Source organism: Marmota flaviventris, chromosome 9, assembly GCF_047511675.1.
Source record: "Marmota flaviventris isolate mMarFla1 chromosome 9, mMarFla1.hap1, whole genome shotgun sequence".
In the NCBI taxonomy this organism is placed as follows: Eukaryota; Metazoa; Chordata; class Mammalia; order Rodentia; family Sciuridae; genus Marmota; species Marmota flaviventris.
In genome coordinates, this window is record NC_092506.1 from 12,719,414 (window position 1) to 12,732,550 (window position 13,137).

The window sequence follows — 13,137 nt, forward strand, 5'->3', positions numbered from 1 at the left end:
CGCAATGGCACACGCCTGTAATCCCAGGGCTCAGGAGGTTGAGGCAGGGGGATCGCCAGTTCAAAGCCTGCCTCAGCAACCGCGAGGTGCTAAGCAGCTCAGTGAGATTCTGTCTCTAAAGAAAATACAAAATAGGGCAGAGGATGTGGCTCCGTGGTCAAGTGCCCCTGAGTTCAATCCCCAGTACCCAACCACGCTCCCCCAAAAAAAGAAAGAATCTGAAACGTGAAACCAAATATATAAAGGATATGTGCGGTACTGTTCAACATTTTCTAAAGGGAAATAATCAAGTATTCATATCATCGATTATTATATTACCATTGAAATGATAATTAAAATTATAACGCTTTTTTTGGTTGGGGATGTGGCTCAAGTGGTAGCATGCTCGCCTAGCATGCATGAGGCACTGGGTTCAATCCTCAGCACCACGTAAAAATACAGATATGGTGTCCACCTAAAAAAAAATTAAAATAAATATTTAAAATTATAACGCTTTTGAGAGAAAAATGAGATTTTGATTGTCTTCATGCTTTTCCCTGTTTTTCTTTTTAAATTTCTTGTCAGGAACGTATTTATTATTGAAATTATGAAAACGTCATTGGCTTACGATTCCCATTGAGAGCCTAGGCTAGTGCAATATATACACCACCAGGTGTACAAGCTGTTATAGTTGGAGTCAGATTTAACACCTAGATATGGCCACAGAGTCCCTGTAGTTGGCAATCAGGCCATCCATGAGCAAACTAAATCTAGATAATTTTGATATTTGTATTTATTTATGGATACAAGTTGATCTTGGCTTTGGATAAGATTGTAGTTGTGGTCTTGTTTCTTCCTATTTTCCCTTTCCCTTCCCTTCTAACTTTTTTCTTTACCTTTACTTCTCCTTACAATGAACCCTCAACGTTTAGCTTACTATTCCAGATCCTTCCAATCTTGTAAAGAATTCTAAACCTTTATTCTAGCAAATAGCAGTTTTCTTCCCATTGGGTCTGTTGATTTAATGAACATGTTTCCCAAAGTTAAATCAGTGCATTGCACCATAGCTCCAAGAAAGCACATCCCTCAAACATTCTACCAAGTTTCTTTGGAACAGCAATGAGGTTTCACACAACATTCAAAATGAGGGAGAAGGCTCTCTGTGTGGAATATGTCTGAATTATTTGAAGAGTGCAGAGTTCTCAACACACTCTCCACCCCAGAAACACACATTCTTCTCTCTGAATGGACACACAAATGTCATCCTACCTGACCAGGCATGATACACAGTCCCTGCTTCCCTTTTTGCCTTAGCTGCTGGGAAGCCCAACACAGCTTTATGCTCAGCTCCAGTATCTCCATTTCTATTTAACTTTTGCCTTTTATCCTGTGCAGTTAATGTTGATCTCATTGTGACTCAAGCTTTAGTGCAAGGTATTCTGTTTTTAGTAGCATTCAAAGCATAATAAATATATTAAACAAAAAAAAAAAAGTTCTTCTTGCCTTTTTGGTCTTCATCCAAGGCATTGATGAGTGAGTGAGAACTCTCCCCACTGTCCACTCTCAAGCGTGCTCCTCCTCTGAGTTCTCCTCAGTGGATAAAGTGACAATGCTGGGAACTTCTGATGCAGCCAGCGGTCCCTTCCCTGTGCACCTAGGCTGCCTCTGCTGCTGTGCACTTGCTTGATACTTGGGTGGGTCAACTCCAGGTCTCTTCTTACCCAGGAAATGTCAGGCCTCAGGAAGGTGACATCTTCTGATTAGTCACTTTTGTGGTTCCAGAATTACCTGCAAAGACTTGACCAACATCTGTGCAGAGAGCCCTTCTTTTCCCAGAAGGACCTTCCCATTTCTCCTTTCCTTCTTCCTTCCCTCAAGGGGGGAAAACAGTACAGTTGTTCATACATTCAGTCATCTGGGGAATGCTTATTGAGCATCTGCTACTATGTGTGCACTGGGTGTGTAACTTAGAAATTGAGACGATCACAGAGTATTTTCTGGTGGTTCCAACAAAACAAATATTCTTCCTATAAGACACTCCTTTCTCACTACCCACAGGCAACCTAGAAAACCGGTCACCTTTCCAGGGAGACAGAGCTGTCCTCATCCTCAGCAGGGGGAACGTCTGCTAGTGTGAGTATCATTGGCATAAGTAGTGACACCTCACTGGCTCCAGAGCTAACCTGCTGCCCCACTCCCTGTGGGACTCAGTGCCAGGAGCCCCTCCCAGGATCAGGAATCCCCAGGTGGTAGCATCCCAGGCCATGCCCCAGGCTCCAAAGCACACAGCACTCCATGGGCAGGTCTTCCTCATGCCTTTCCTCCCTCCTGCCCACAGGGGCTGCAGCCATATCTTACCTGAGACTGAGCAAAGCCCGAGCTGTGATCATCTTCTTACCACCTAGGGAACCCTGGAGCTGACTCTCTGAGAAACCCCCTTCCCTGGGAACAGCACACGTTTAGACACCTCATCCCTTCCCTGCGGCCTCTGCACAAGGGAAAAGGGCCAGACCTGGGGACCTGCAGGCTGGGAACTCTGGGCCTCACCCTGCATCTCCTTGCTGTGAATTCCCTGCCCACTCCGACTCCACCAAGTCCCAGGAGGCTGACTTGGCTTTCAACTGGACCATCCCCAGTAGGACTTTGAACACAAGGGGACATGATATTCTAAGCTGTTTTCATTGTTACTAGCTGTAGCTGTATTTTAATCATTGCTTAAAATTTTATTCTCCAAGTTTAACTGAAGTTAACAAGATACTATTTATTTATTTATTTATTTATTTTGGCACTGGGGATTGAGCGCAGGGGACTTTATCACTGAACTGTATCCCAAGTTCTTTCAATTTTTTTCGACATTTTTATTGGTGCATTATAGTTGTACATGTTGAGGGGCTTTGTTGCTACATATTTGTACACCCACACAATATAGCAATACAATTTGTCCAGTATCACTCCCCAGCACTTCCGCCCTCTTTCCTCCCCTCCCACCTCTTGGTCTCTTTCTGCTACTGATCCCCCTTTGATTTTTAGGAGATCCACCCCAACTTTGTTTTCTTTTATCCCCTCTAGCTTCTGCACATAAGAGAAAATATAGGATCCTTAGCCTTCTGAGTTTGACTTATTTTGATTAACATGATGGTCTCTAGTTCCATCCATTTTCCTGTAAATGCCATGATTTCATTTTTCTTTATGGCTAAATAAAACTCCATTGTGCATATACACCACATTTTCTTTATCCATCCATTGATGGATACCTAGGCTGGTTCCATAGTTTGGCTATTGTGAATTGTGCAGCTGTAAACATGGGTAGGCATGTATCATTGTACTATGGGGACTTTAATTCTTCAGGGTAAATACTGAGGAGAGGTATAGCTGAGTCCTATGGTGGTTCCATACCTAGTCTTTTGAGGAGCCTCCATATTGATTTCCACAGTGGTTGTACTAATTTACAGTCCCACCAAGTGTTCCTTTTTCTCCACATCCTCTACAGCATTTATTATTTCTTGTATCCTTGATGACTGCCATTCTGAATAGGGTGAGATGAAATCTCAGTGTAGTTTTGATTTACATTTGCCTTAATTGCTAATGATGCTGAACATTTTTTCATGTATTTTTTTCCATTTGTATTTCTTCTTTTGAGAAGTGTCTGTTGAATTCATTTGCCCATGTTTTAATTGGGTTATTTGATTTTTTGTTATAAAGTTTTTTGCACTCTTTATCTATTCTAGACATTAATCCTCTGTCAGAGGAGTCCTTTCTATTTTTTTATTTTAAGACAAGTTCTTGCTAAGTTGCTGAGGCTGACCTCAAATAGACAATCCTCCTGTCTCAGCCTCTCAAGTAGCTGCAGTTACAGGTGGGCATCAAAGAACCGAGCTAAGATAGGCATCTTAATTTATTCAAGTAAAGACTAAGTTTTGCACCTAGGCAAATCCTTATAATCCTCCAAATTTTAGCTGCCACCTGTTTGATGAAGCCTTACTCTGATACCTTACTTCTCCCACTTACCTCTAGAAAGGAAAAATCACTCCATACTTCATGCTTCATGGTGGTTTTCTGCTATCCCAATTACAGCAGTCATCACTCTCTGGGGTGTTTACTGTGCATCTCTTCTTCCACCCCTAGTAGGAGGGGTCCTGAGTGACTGGTCCAGACAGGTATTGCATCAAAGCTCCTCGTGTGATGCTGAGCACAGGGCATATCTCCAGTATTCATTGATTGTACTCCTTTATTCATTCACCAAATGTTGTTCCAAACCCAACCACATCCCTTATAAATGAAGTGATTTAGGTTTGGTTATTTGTGGGGAATTTTGTTTGGCAAGGAAAAATCACTGGGGAGAGCGTCTAGAGCCTTGCACATCCTAAGCCTGCCCTCTACCACCGAGCTGCCTCCCCAGCTCACTCCCCAGCAGTGCATAGGCAAACTGCTGATATTGATTCTGGCCAAGGATGGTCTAAAATGGACAAAATAATTTTTTCCAGCTGGGCATGGTAGCACACACCGGTAATCCCAGCTGCTTGGGGGGCTGAGGCAGGAGGATCGCAAGTTCAAAGCCAGCCTCAGCAAGGTAGGCAAACTGCTGATATTGATTCTGGCCAAGGATGGTCTAAAACAGACAAAATAAATTTTTCCAGCTGGACTTGGGATTACAGGTGGCACACACCTGTAATCCCAGCTGCTTGGGGGGCTGAGGCAGGAGGATCTTGAGTTCAAAGCCAGCCTCAGCAACCGCAAGGTGCTAAGCAGCTCAGTGAGACCCTGTCTCTAAATAAAATACAAAATAGGGCTGGGGTGTGGCTCAGTGGCAGAGTGTCCCTGAGTTCAATCCTCAGTACCAAAACTTTGATTATCCATAAACAAACTTCATGATTTATATTTCATCTGAGTAATGGATATACATTTACCTAATATGTTTATTGACTTAAATTCAGCTCACTCACTTTATATGACATGGTAATGTGTATAATTCTTGTACTAGTCATATATCTTTATCAGTCACTTTTATATAACTACAAAAAAAATGTTGAAATGCTCATTCATCTATCGCCTAAAACTCAATTTCAGTATATTTACTTACTGAAAACTCTGGAATCTTTGTTGAAGAGAAGGCCTTCAGGGTGTGTGTGTGTATATGTGTGTGTGTGTGTGTGTGTGTGTGTGTGTGTGTGTGTGTGAGAACTTGGCAGTTTGTCAGAGTCATCTTGAAAGAAAAACACAGCCCTTTTACTGAAGAAATAGTTACCAGCCATATGAGAGTCTAATTATGTGTATCCTGATCTGGAACATACTTCAGGAAAATACAGGTAGTCAGATGTCCATGTAGAAAGACCAGAAACAATGGTTGTATTGCCCTAGAGTAGTAGTTGCAAACTGCTGGTCCACACGTTCACACATTACAAAGAAACTGTGGATGGGTTTTCAGATGGTTTGTTAGCAGACTGATGGTCATTCCCAGAGCTGTAAGATGCTATGTATAGCAGCTGATGGGCTTGAGTTGGGACTCCATTTATATGGACTCTAGAACGTTTTCACTACAGCAAGACCAAGTCTCCTCTGAGTGACACCAGTTGCAGTAACATGCAGTATTTTACTGATTTCATCCAAACAAAATGTTTTTAACCTTTCTCTTTAAGGTCTTCAGTTTTCTCCTACCACTTCCATTTCCCCTCCCTCTTTCTATCCATTTCTTTCTCTCTTCTTTTTCCCACATCCCTGATTATGATTTTTCACTGAATTTCATATGCCTCATAAGTTATAGGTGCTAGGTAAATATCATTTTGTTAGAGTCTGTAAACAAGTCTGGATGGTGCCTGGCAAAATGCCAGAGGGAGTGGTTTGTGAAGTAACACCAGCGAGCCATTAAGTGTGGAGATTTCTTATTGGTTGACTGCTGTATCTAGTTTATGCTAATTAAGATAAGTTGTGTGGAATGGATAAATACCTCTGTTGTCCTACAATAAAAGGCTCCCACTCCTGCTGTATCAACGTACACAAGTTGTTCGTAACCCCCCTGGTTATTTTGCTGCAGCCGGACTGCGACATCATTTTTTATAGCTTCAGGAAGAAAAATCTACTGACTCTTTAGCAGGTGGCACCAACCTACAGTCATCTTCTGGTCTATCTTCTAGTACCAGGTTCTAATGAGTTTGCAAGAGAAAGTGATGGTGCCCAAGGAGAACGTGAGGATGTTTCTAGAACAATGCACCATTGTTCTCCCAGGATGCTATCTCCACATTGTCCACTGGCTCACTGTATGCTTCTGACTGACCCCAGCATTTCAACCTGGTTCTCCCAAGTTCGTCTGCAGACCACATTGTGCACAGTAGGCATGTATGTGCTGAGTCCCTGTGGCCTGGGCAGGATCAGCCTGTCTTGGTGTTGACAGATGAAGCCTTAACCAAAACCCACTTCTCTCTTCTCTAGGAACAGTAAACAGAGAGATGCTGCAGTAAATGTTGTGCGTCCACAAAGATCCTTGTTTTCCTTGCTAAGAGGATAGATCAGAGTAGTGAGTGCAGAATTTCATTACAAAAAAAAAAAAAACATGAGGGCTGGGAGAATCACTTAGTGGTAAAGTGTGTATTTAACATGCAGGACACTCTAGGTTCAATCCCTGCCATGAAAAAGAAAATCAGCAAATCATTACATTTTTACTATCTTTCTTTGAACCCTTAAATATATATGAAAGGATTTCTGTTCAGGAAGGGGAAGAAGACCAGAATCTAAAGGGCTGCATTTTCAAATGGCTTACATGTTGACTGTTACAGTCTGGTTTCTATAACAACAGACTCATTTCATTTGGAAACAAAAGTTTTATCCTATCTATAGATGATCCGCACTTAACCATGGCTCCACTTACAATTTTATGATTGCATGAGGAATGCTAGAGCTCCATGCATCTGGGAGACACCCTACTTCTAGTTTTGAATTTTGATCTTTTCTGGGGCCACTGATGTGCAATACAGCACTCTCTGAGAAAGATGGGCAGCAGCAGCAAGCCTCAGCTCTGAGCTAGCCACATGACCCAGAAGGTAACCCACCGCAGCTCTACAATGTACTGTTGCTAATAGATGCTGTTTTGTACGTTAGGTGTATTTCAGCATTTTCAACTGTGATATTTTCAACTTCAATGGGTTTATTGTAATGCAAACACGTTTTAAGTTGAGGAGCATCTATAGTACCATTTCTCTAAATCTTCTCTGTTTAGTTCCTTTGCTCATAAATAAATAGGTTATTTTGGGGTTTGGGTGTTATTTTTTTGATATATATATATCTATCTCCTAGGTCATAATGCTCTGTAAGAAGAGTAACTTGCAAGGATATTCCCCATTCTGTAGGTTTTCTTTTCAAATTCTTAATTGTTCCCTTCACTGGCACCATATTTTTTATACTTTAACAGATAAAGAATTAGAGACCCAGGGAGAGAATTTCCTATTTCTGTGTCCTTCCGGTTCCCTTCTGCAGAATGCCCTTCCCTCTCCTCTTTGCAAGTCCAGAGGCTTGGAGACCTGTGACGGCACTGCTCAGATACAACCTCCCACCATCAAAATCACCTCAATGCCCTGTCTCTCCTCTGTGGCATCACAAAATTTATTATTGGTAATTGATCGCTGAGTCCACAAACTCCTCCAGACCTCTAATTCCTTTAAACAGGGTTGCTACTGGCTTATGTCCCCACTTCCTGCTCCACTCATCCCACCTGGGTACATGGTACATAATACAGAGTGGAGTCCAATAAATACATGATTGCTGCTTTGCCAAACCTTGCTGAAAGAATAGATCACTAAATACCAGTAGGTGGAAGAATGAATGATCTTGCCCCACCTTAGGAAATGTTGTTAAGCCATCCATGTTGGGAGGCAAATAAGACTCAAACAGCAAGCATCGTTCTATTCAGGCCACACAGAGCCATGGTAGGGAGTCCTTTCCCTGCCTCGCACTTTAGTCGGTGTCATCCCAGAATTAACTCTGGCAGACCTGAATCCAGACCAAACCACACGCTCCTTCTGCTACCCACAGAGGCTCCATTACCAAAGCAACATTGCCATGTCAGGCACACTCATCAGGAGAAAGGATAGGCCCATGAGATGTTTTATGAGACAGAGAAAGAAGAATGAGGAGAAGGAAAAAGGAAGGAGGAGGAGGAGGAGGAGGAGGAGGAGAAGCACACATGCAGAGAATTTGAGAAGCAGAGTGATAGAGATGAACATGGACACACATTATTTCCAGAGTAAAGATCAAAAATCAGAATCTATAAAACTGTTAAACTCTAGTGCGTCCCCTAGAACATCTTTCTGAAAGATAAATTAAGATTCAAGATTAATAATTGAAAAACAAACTCAGTAATCATAAGAGGATTGTGGAAATGTTCCCAGATTGATTTATTGATTTACATATTATTCCTGGTTTTGCTCTGTTCAACAGTGTGATGTTTCCACTGTCTTTCCTACCCCCATTCCCTCTCCCTTTATCTCCCACCCCTTAGCCCTATCTAGTGTTAATCTAAACCTCCAATACCTGCCCCCCAATCCCATCATGAATCACCATCCTTATATCAGAAAAAAACATTCAGCATTTGGTTTTTTTGGGATTGGCTAACTTCACTTAGCATTATATTCTCCAACTCCATCAATTTACCTGCAAATGCCATGATTTTATTCTCTTTTATTGCTGAGTAATATTCCATTGTGTATATGTAACACAGTTTCTTTATCCATTCATCTACTGAAGGGCATCTAGGTTGGTTCCACAGTTTAGCTATTGTGAATTGTGCTGCTATAAAATATTGATATAGCTGTGTCCCTGTAGTATGCTGTTTTAGAGTGAGGAGAGAGACAGCTGGGTCAAATGGTGGTTCCATTCCCAATTTTCCAAGAAACCTCCATATTGCTTTCCATATTGGCTGCACCAATTTGCAAGTACATGTATGAAGACACGAATGGTGTAACTCTACTTGGTATACAATCAGAGATATAAAAAAAAGTGCACTATATGTGTACTATGAATATTAATGCATTCTATGGTCATATATAACAAATTAGAGTAAATAAAAATAAATAAATTTTCAAAAAGTGTGTGTTTGAGATTGCTGAGAACCTGAGTACCACAACAGGAGATAAGTCCAAGAAAGGACAAGATTTTATATGGGGTGGTAATAACCACATTCACTGCAATCTCTCCCTTTAAAAGTCATGAAGTATTTTCACTTAATGTATCTGGGGATTCTCCTAACATAGCTACATACCGGGAGGTTATTAGTCCTCATTCTGGAGATGAAGAAACTGAAGGCGACAAAAAAAAAAAATGATATTTCAAAGTACTGCAATCAGGAAGCCTAACAGTATGAAATCATTGCCCCGTCAGCCCCCATCTCCTCCTCTTGCAGTTGACTTGTGGTCTTCTGCGGGAAGCCATGGTGAACTGTGCATGAACTAAAGCTATGTTGAAGCCATTAGGCAGGAAAGCCTGGTATCAGGAACTCCCAGTAGGAATCCTGCTGGTTTGAGAATGCCTGGTTCATGTAGCATCCTGCCTAGCTCCAGCTCAAATTCTTGCATAGCCCAGGAGATGGGAGTGCCCCCATGGAGCCTCCCAGAGATGGGTGTGGCTTGCCAAATGCCAATCAACCTTTTTACAGCAAGACCCCTGCCGGCGGGAAAGCAATCACCTAGCCAAGACTCCTCCCCCTGAAACCTTCTCCCTGCCTTTGGTGTACTCCCCCTTAAGTAATCAGAACCTTTTTTTAGTTGTTCAGTTCCATCTCCCATCAGGACTAGAGGACCCATCAGGCACTCCTCTTTGAATCTAATTTCTGGCTCTGTCTTTATTTCTTACTAACTATTTCAGATTTTTTATTTCCCAGGCAGCTCCTGCCTCCTCAGCAGGAATCTACCCTGCAGGGGTGCTGGTCACCTGTCAATCTTCCCTGGGAGGTTTTGGGGAAGAACAGTCAGAGTGCTCACTGTGCTAGAGCACAAGGAACCTCATCAATGCTCTCTTCAAAGCCTCCTTAAGCTCCCTGTTCCTCATGCTGTAGATCAAGGGGTTCAGCACAGGGGTGACAAATGTGTAAACCACAGACACCACCTGGCCCCTGTCTGGAGAGTACCTGGAGCTGGGGCACAGGTAGATGACACTTGTGCACCCATACTGCAGGAGGACCACAGTCAGGTGGGAGGAGCAGGTGGAGAAGGCCTTGTGCCTCCCCTCTGCAGAGCGCATCTTCAGGATGGCAGCCACAATGAAGACATAGGACAGGGTGATGAGCAGGGAGGGGATGGTGAGCACAATGACACTGACCGCAAACAGGGTGACCTCGTGGACGTGGGTGTCGGCACAGGCCAGCCTCATGACAGGGAGGACGTCGCAGTAGAACAGGCTGATCTCCTTGCTGCTGCAGAAGGGCAGCCGGAAGATGAGCACAGTCAGCTGCAGGGCCAAGGCGAACCCCAGCACGAGGGACCCCACAGCCAGCTGCACACACACGCGCCAGCTCATGATGAGGGTGTAGCGCAGAGGGTGACAGATGGCCACAAACCGGTCATAGGCCATGACGGCCAGCAGAATGCAGTCCGCACTGCCCAGGAAGATGAAGAAGAACATCTGGGTGCCGCAGCCTGGCAGGGAGATGAGGGTGCTCTCTGTGGACAGGACGCTGGCCAGGGTCAGAGGGGCGATGGTGGAGGAGTAGAAGACCTCCAGAGCTGCCAGGTTTGCCAGGAAGAAGTACATGGGGGTGTGGAGACAGCGGTTCATCCAGATGGTGAGGAAAATGGAGAGGTTTCCAGTGATGCTGACCAGGTACATCCCGAGAAAGGTCACGAAAATCAGCACCTGCACCTCGGGGAGTCGGGAGAAGGGGCGGAAGTGGAAGTGGATCATCCCAGTTTGGTTTGCTTCCTCCATGTGTCCTCTGCATTGGGCCTGCTGATAGCCCAGGCGCTGCCCCTGAGGACAGATCAATGTCAATCAGATGCTTCTTCATCTATAAAGACAGGACAGTATCATTCTCAAGAGCCTCAGGAGACTAAATGTGGCGGCTCCCTAGTAAGCTCTCATGAATGCTAGTAATCCTGAAAACCACTCTTCTTCCACCTCTTCCAGATCACCTTGATGCTTCCAGCTTCCCCAAAGAACTCCCCTTTGGGCTCTATTCTCTCTCATCTTACAAAGATGTCTGATGCTTCTTTTCCACTAGTCTTCCACCAATGCTTGCCATTTTCACGTCCTTCTGTGAGCCCTAACACATACTGTAATGTCCCCTGTCTCTAATCCTAACTGATCGTGACTGAAAAAGACCACAAAACTCTGTCCCCTGGTGCCACAGCAGAGATTGGCATTCTCAACCCCAGCACCCTCCCCAAGCCCCCGAGTCAGCCCCTCTTTCCAGTCCTCACCAAGGCTAGTCCCTCACCTCGTTGCCCTTCTCTTCTACCCGCCCCCTTCCCTCATGCTCCGGCTCCAACTTCACACACACACAAAGAAGGAACAGAAGCCCCCGAGGCAGCTCTCCTTTCATGCTCACCAGCTCTGGGCCTGCAGCAGTGTCTGCTGACCCGGCTGCCCATCACACACTCCCACCTGCCTCAGTGGGAACGTCCCTCCTCCTTGGCCTAAATATTGGCCTCCTGCTGGGCTCTCTGGGGTCTTGCTCCACAGATCCACTGCTCAAGCTCCAACACCTACCTCTGCCCCCCCACTCTAGAGCACCCTCAGCTCCCCCAGTATAAAGAAACTGCCCTCAGGGTTATGTCACCCTCCTGGCTCCTCCCAGAATGGACATCTGCTGTCCTTCCTTCATCATGGGCCGTGAGCTTCCACCTCACCCCTCCAGCTCCCTAGACCACTTTAAAGAAGACCACCAAGGACTTCCAAGTTCCTGAATCCAATAATCTGTTGCATATATACCTAGTGGCGCTCCCTTTTCCTGAAAATTCCTCAGTCCTTGGCTCTGAGATGCTATTCTACCCTCTAGACACTCTATTCCCCAAATTTGGAGAGGTTGCTGTTCCTGTTGGTGATTCACCAAAGGAAGGTTTTGCTGGTTATGTACCACTCACCCCCGGATCCATTCTCTGCCCGGCTCTGCCCCTTGAAAGGCTGGTCCCCATGCATTACGTCATCAGGGCTCCTTCACTCTCTGGCTTCTGGTAGGACAGAAACAGGCAGAAGAATGAAGAACAGTATGGCAGGGTATTTATCCCATGCATTCCATGCCACCTCCTCCTCCCTCTTCCCTATTGGTTCTACGATAGCAGTTCTGGGTGGGTGGCCTGACCCCCATAGCACCAGGTACAGCTGGGCTCAGTTCCCTCACAGTGTCACTTCCACCACTGCTAGCCCTGAGTGCCTCATCACCCCTTGTATATTCCAGGAATTCTGCCCTTACCCCCGTAAATGGTCCCAAACTGATGCCTGTCCACAACTTGTTACATACAGTTGGTTTTAACAATAGTTATTTAATGCTTAAAGGGAAAAAAATATTGTGTTTTAATTCATTCTAGAGTCTCTTGTGTATAGTGGTTTACACCTATATCCCAGAAGCTGAGGCCAGAGGATCACAAGTTCAAGACCAGCCTGGGCAACAAAGAGAGACTCTATCTCAAACTAAAAAATAAAAAGAGCACTAGGCAGGGTCGTGCATGCCTGTAATCCCAACACCCCAGGAGGCTGATGCAGGAGGATCAAAGCCAGCCTCAGCAAAAGCAAGGCTTTGGGGCTGGGGATGTGGCTCAAGCGGTAGCGCGCTCGCCTGGCATGCATGCGGCCCGGGTTCGATCCTCAGCACCACATACAAACAAAGATGTTGTGTCCGCCGAAAACTAAAAAATAAATATTAAAAAACTCAAAAAAAAAAAAAAAAAGCAAGGCTTTGCTAAGCAATTCAGTGAGACCTTTTCTCTAAATAAAATACAAAATAGGGGTGGGGATGTGGCTCAATGGCCAAGTGCCCCTGGGTTCAGTGCTGGTACCCCCCAAAATAAAATAAGATAAAACAAAAAGGGCTGTGCATGTAGCTCAGTGATAATATCCCTGTGTTCATTCCCCAATTCCAAAAAGATAAAATCTCTTATTTTTTTTCTTTGCACCACTTATGATCAATAGAAATGCATTTCTAAGCAAGTTTTTATGGGATCTAAAACAATTAGACTCACA

At 44.4% G+C, this 13,137-nt stretch overlaps 1 protein-coding gene across 1 annotated transcript; it reads right to left on the minus strand.

Moving 5' to 3' along the window:
• Window positions 1-9,948: 9,948 nt before the first annotated feature.
• LOC114099804 (olfactory receptor 10V1-like) lies at window positions 9,949-10,887 on the minus strand. The gene has a single exon (XM_027944315.2). It carries the CDS (start codon window positions 10,885-10,887, stop codon window positions 9,949-9,951), a length of 939 nt encoding a protein of 312 aa, XP_027800116.2.
• Window positions 10,888-13,137: the final 2,250 nt, after the last annotated feature.

Excerpts from the sequence above, each read along its gene's own strand:
- LOC114099804 (XM_027944315.2), bottom strand. The coding sequence starts at position 10,887 with ATGGAGGAAGCAAACCAAACTGGGATGATCCACTTCCACTTCCGCCCC.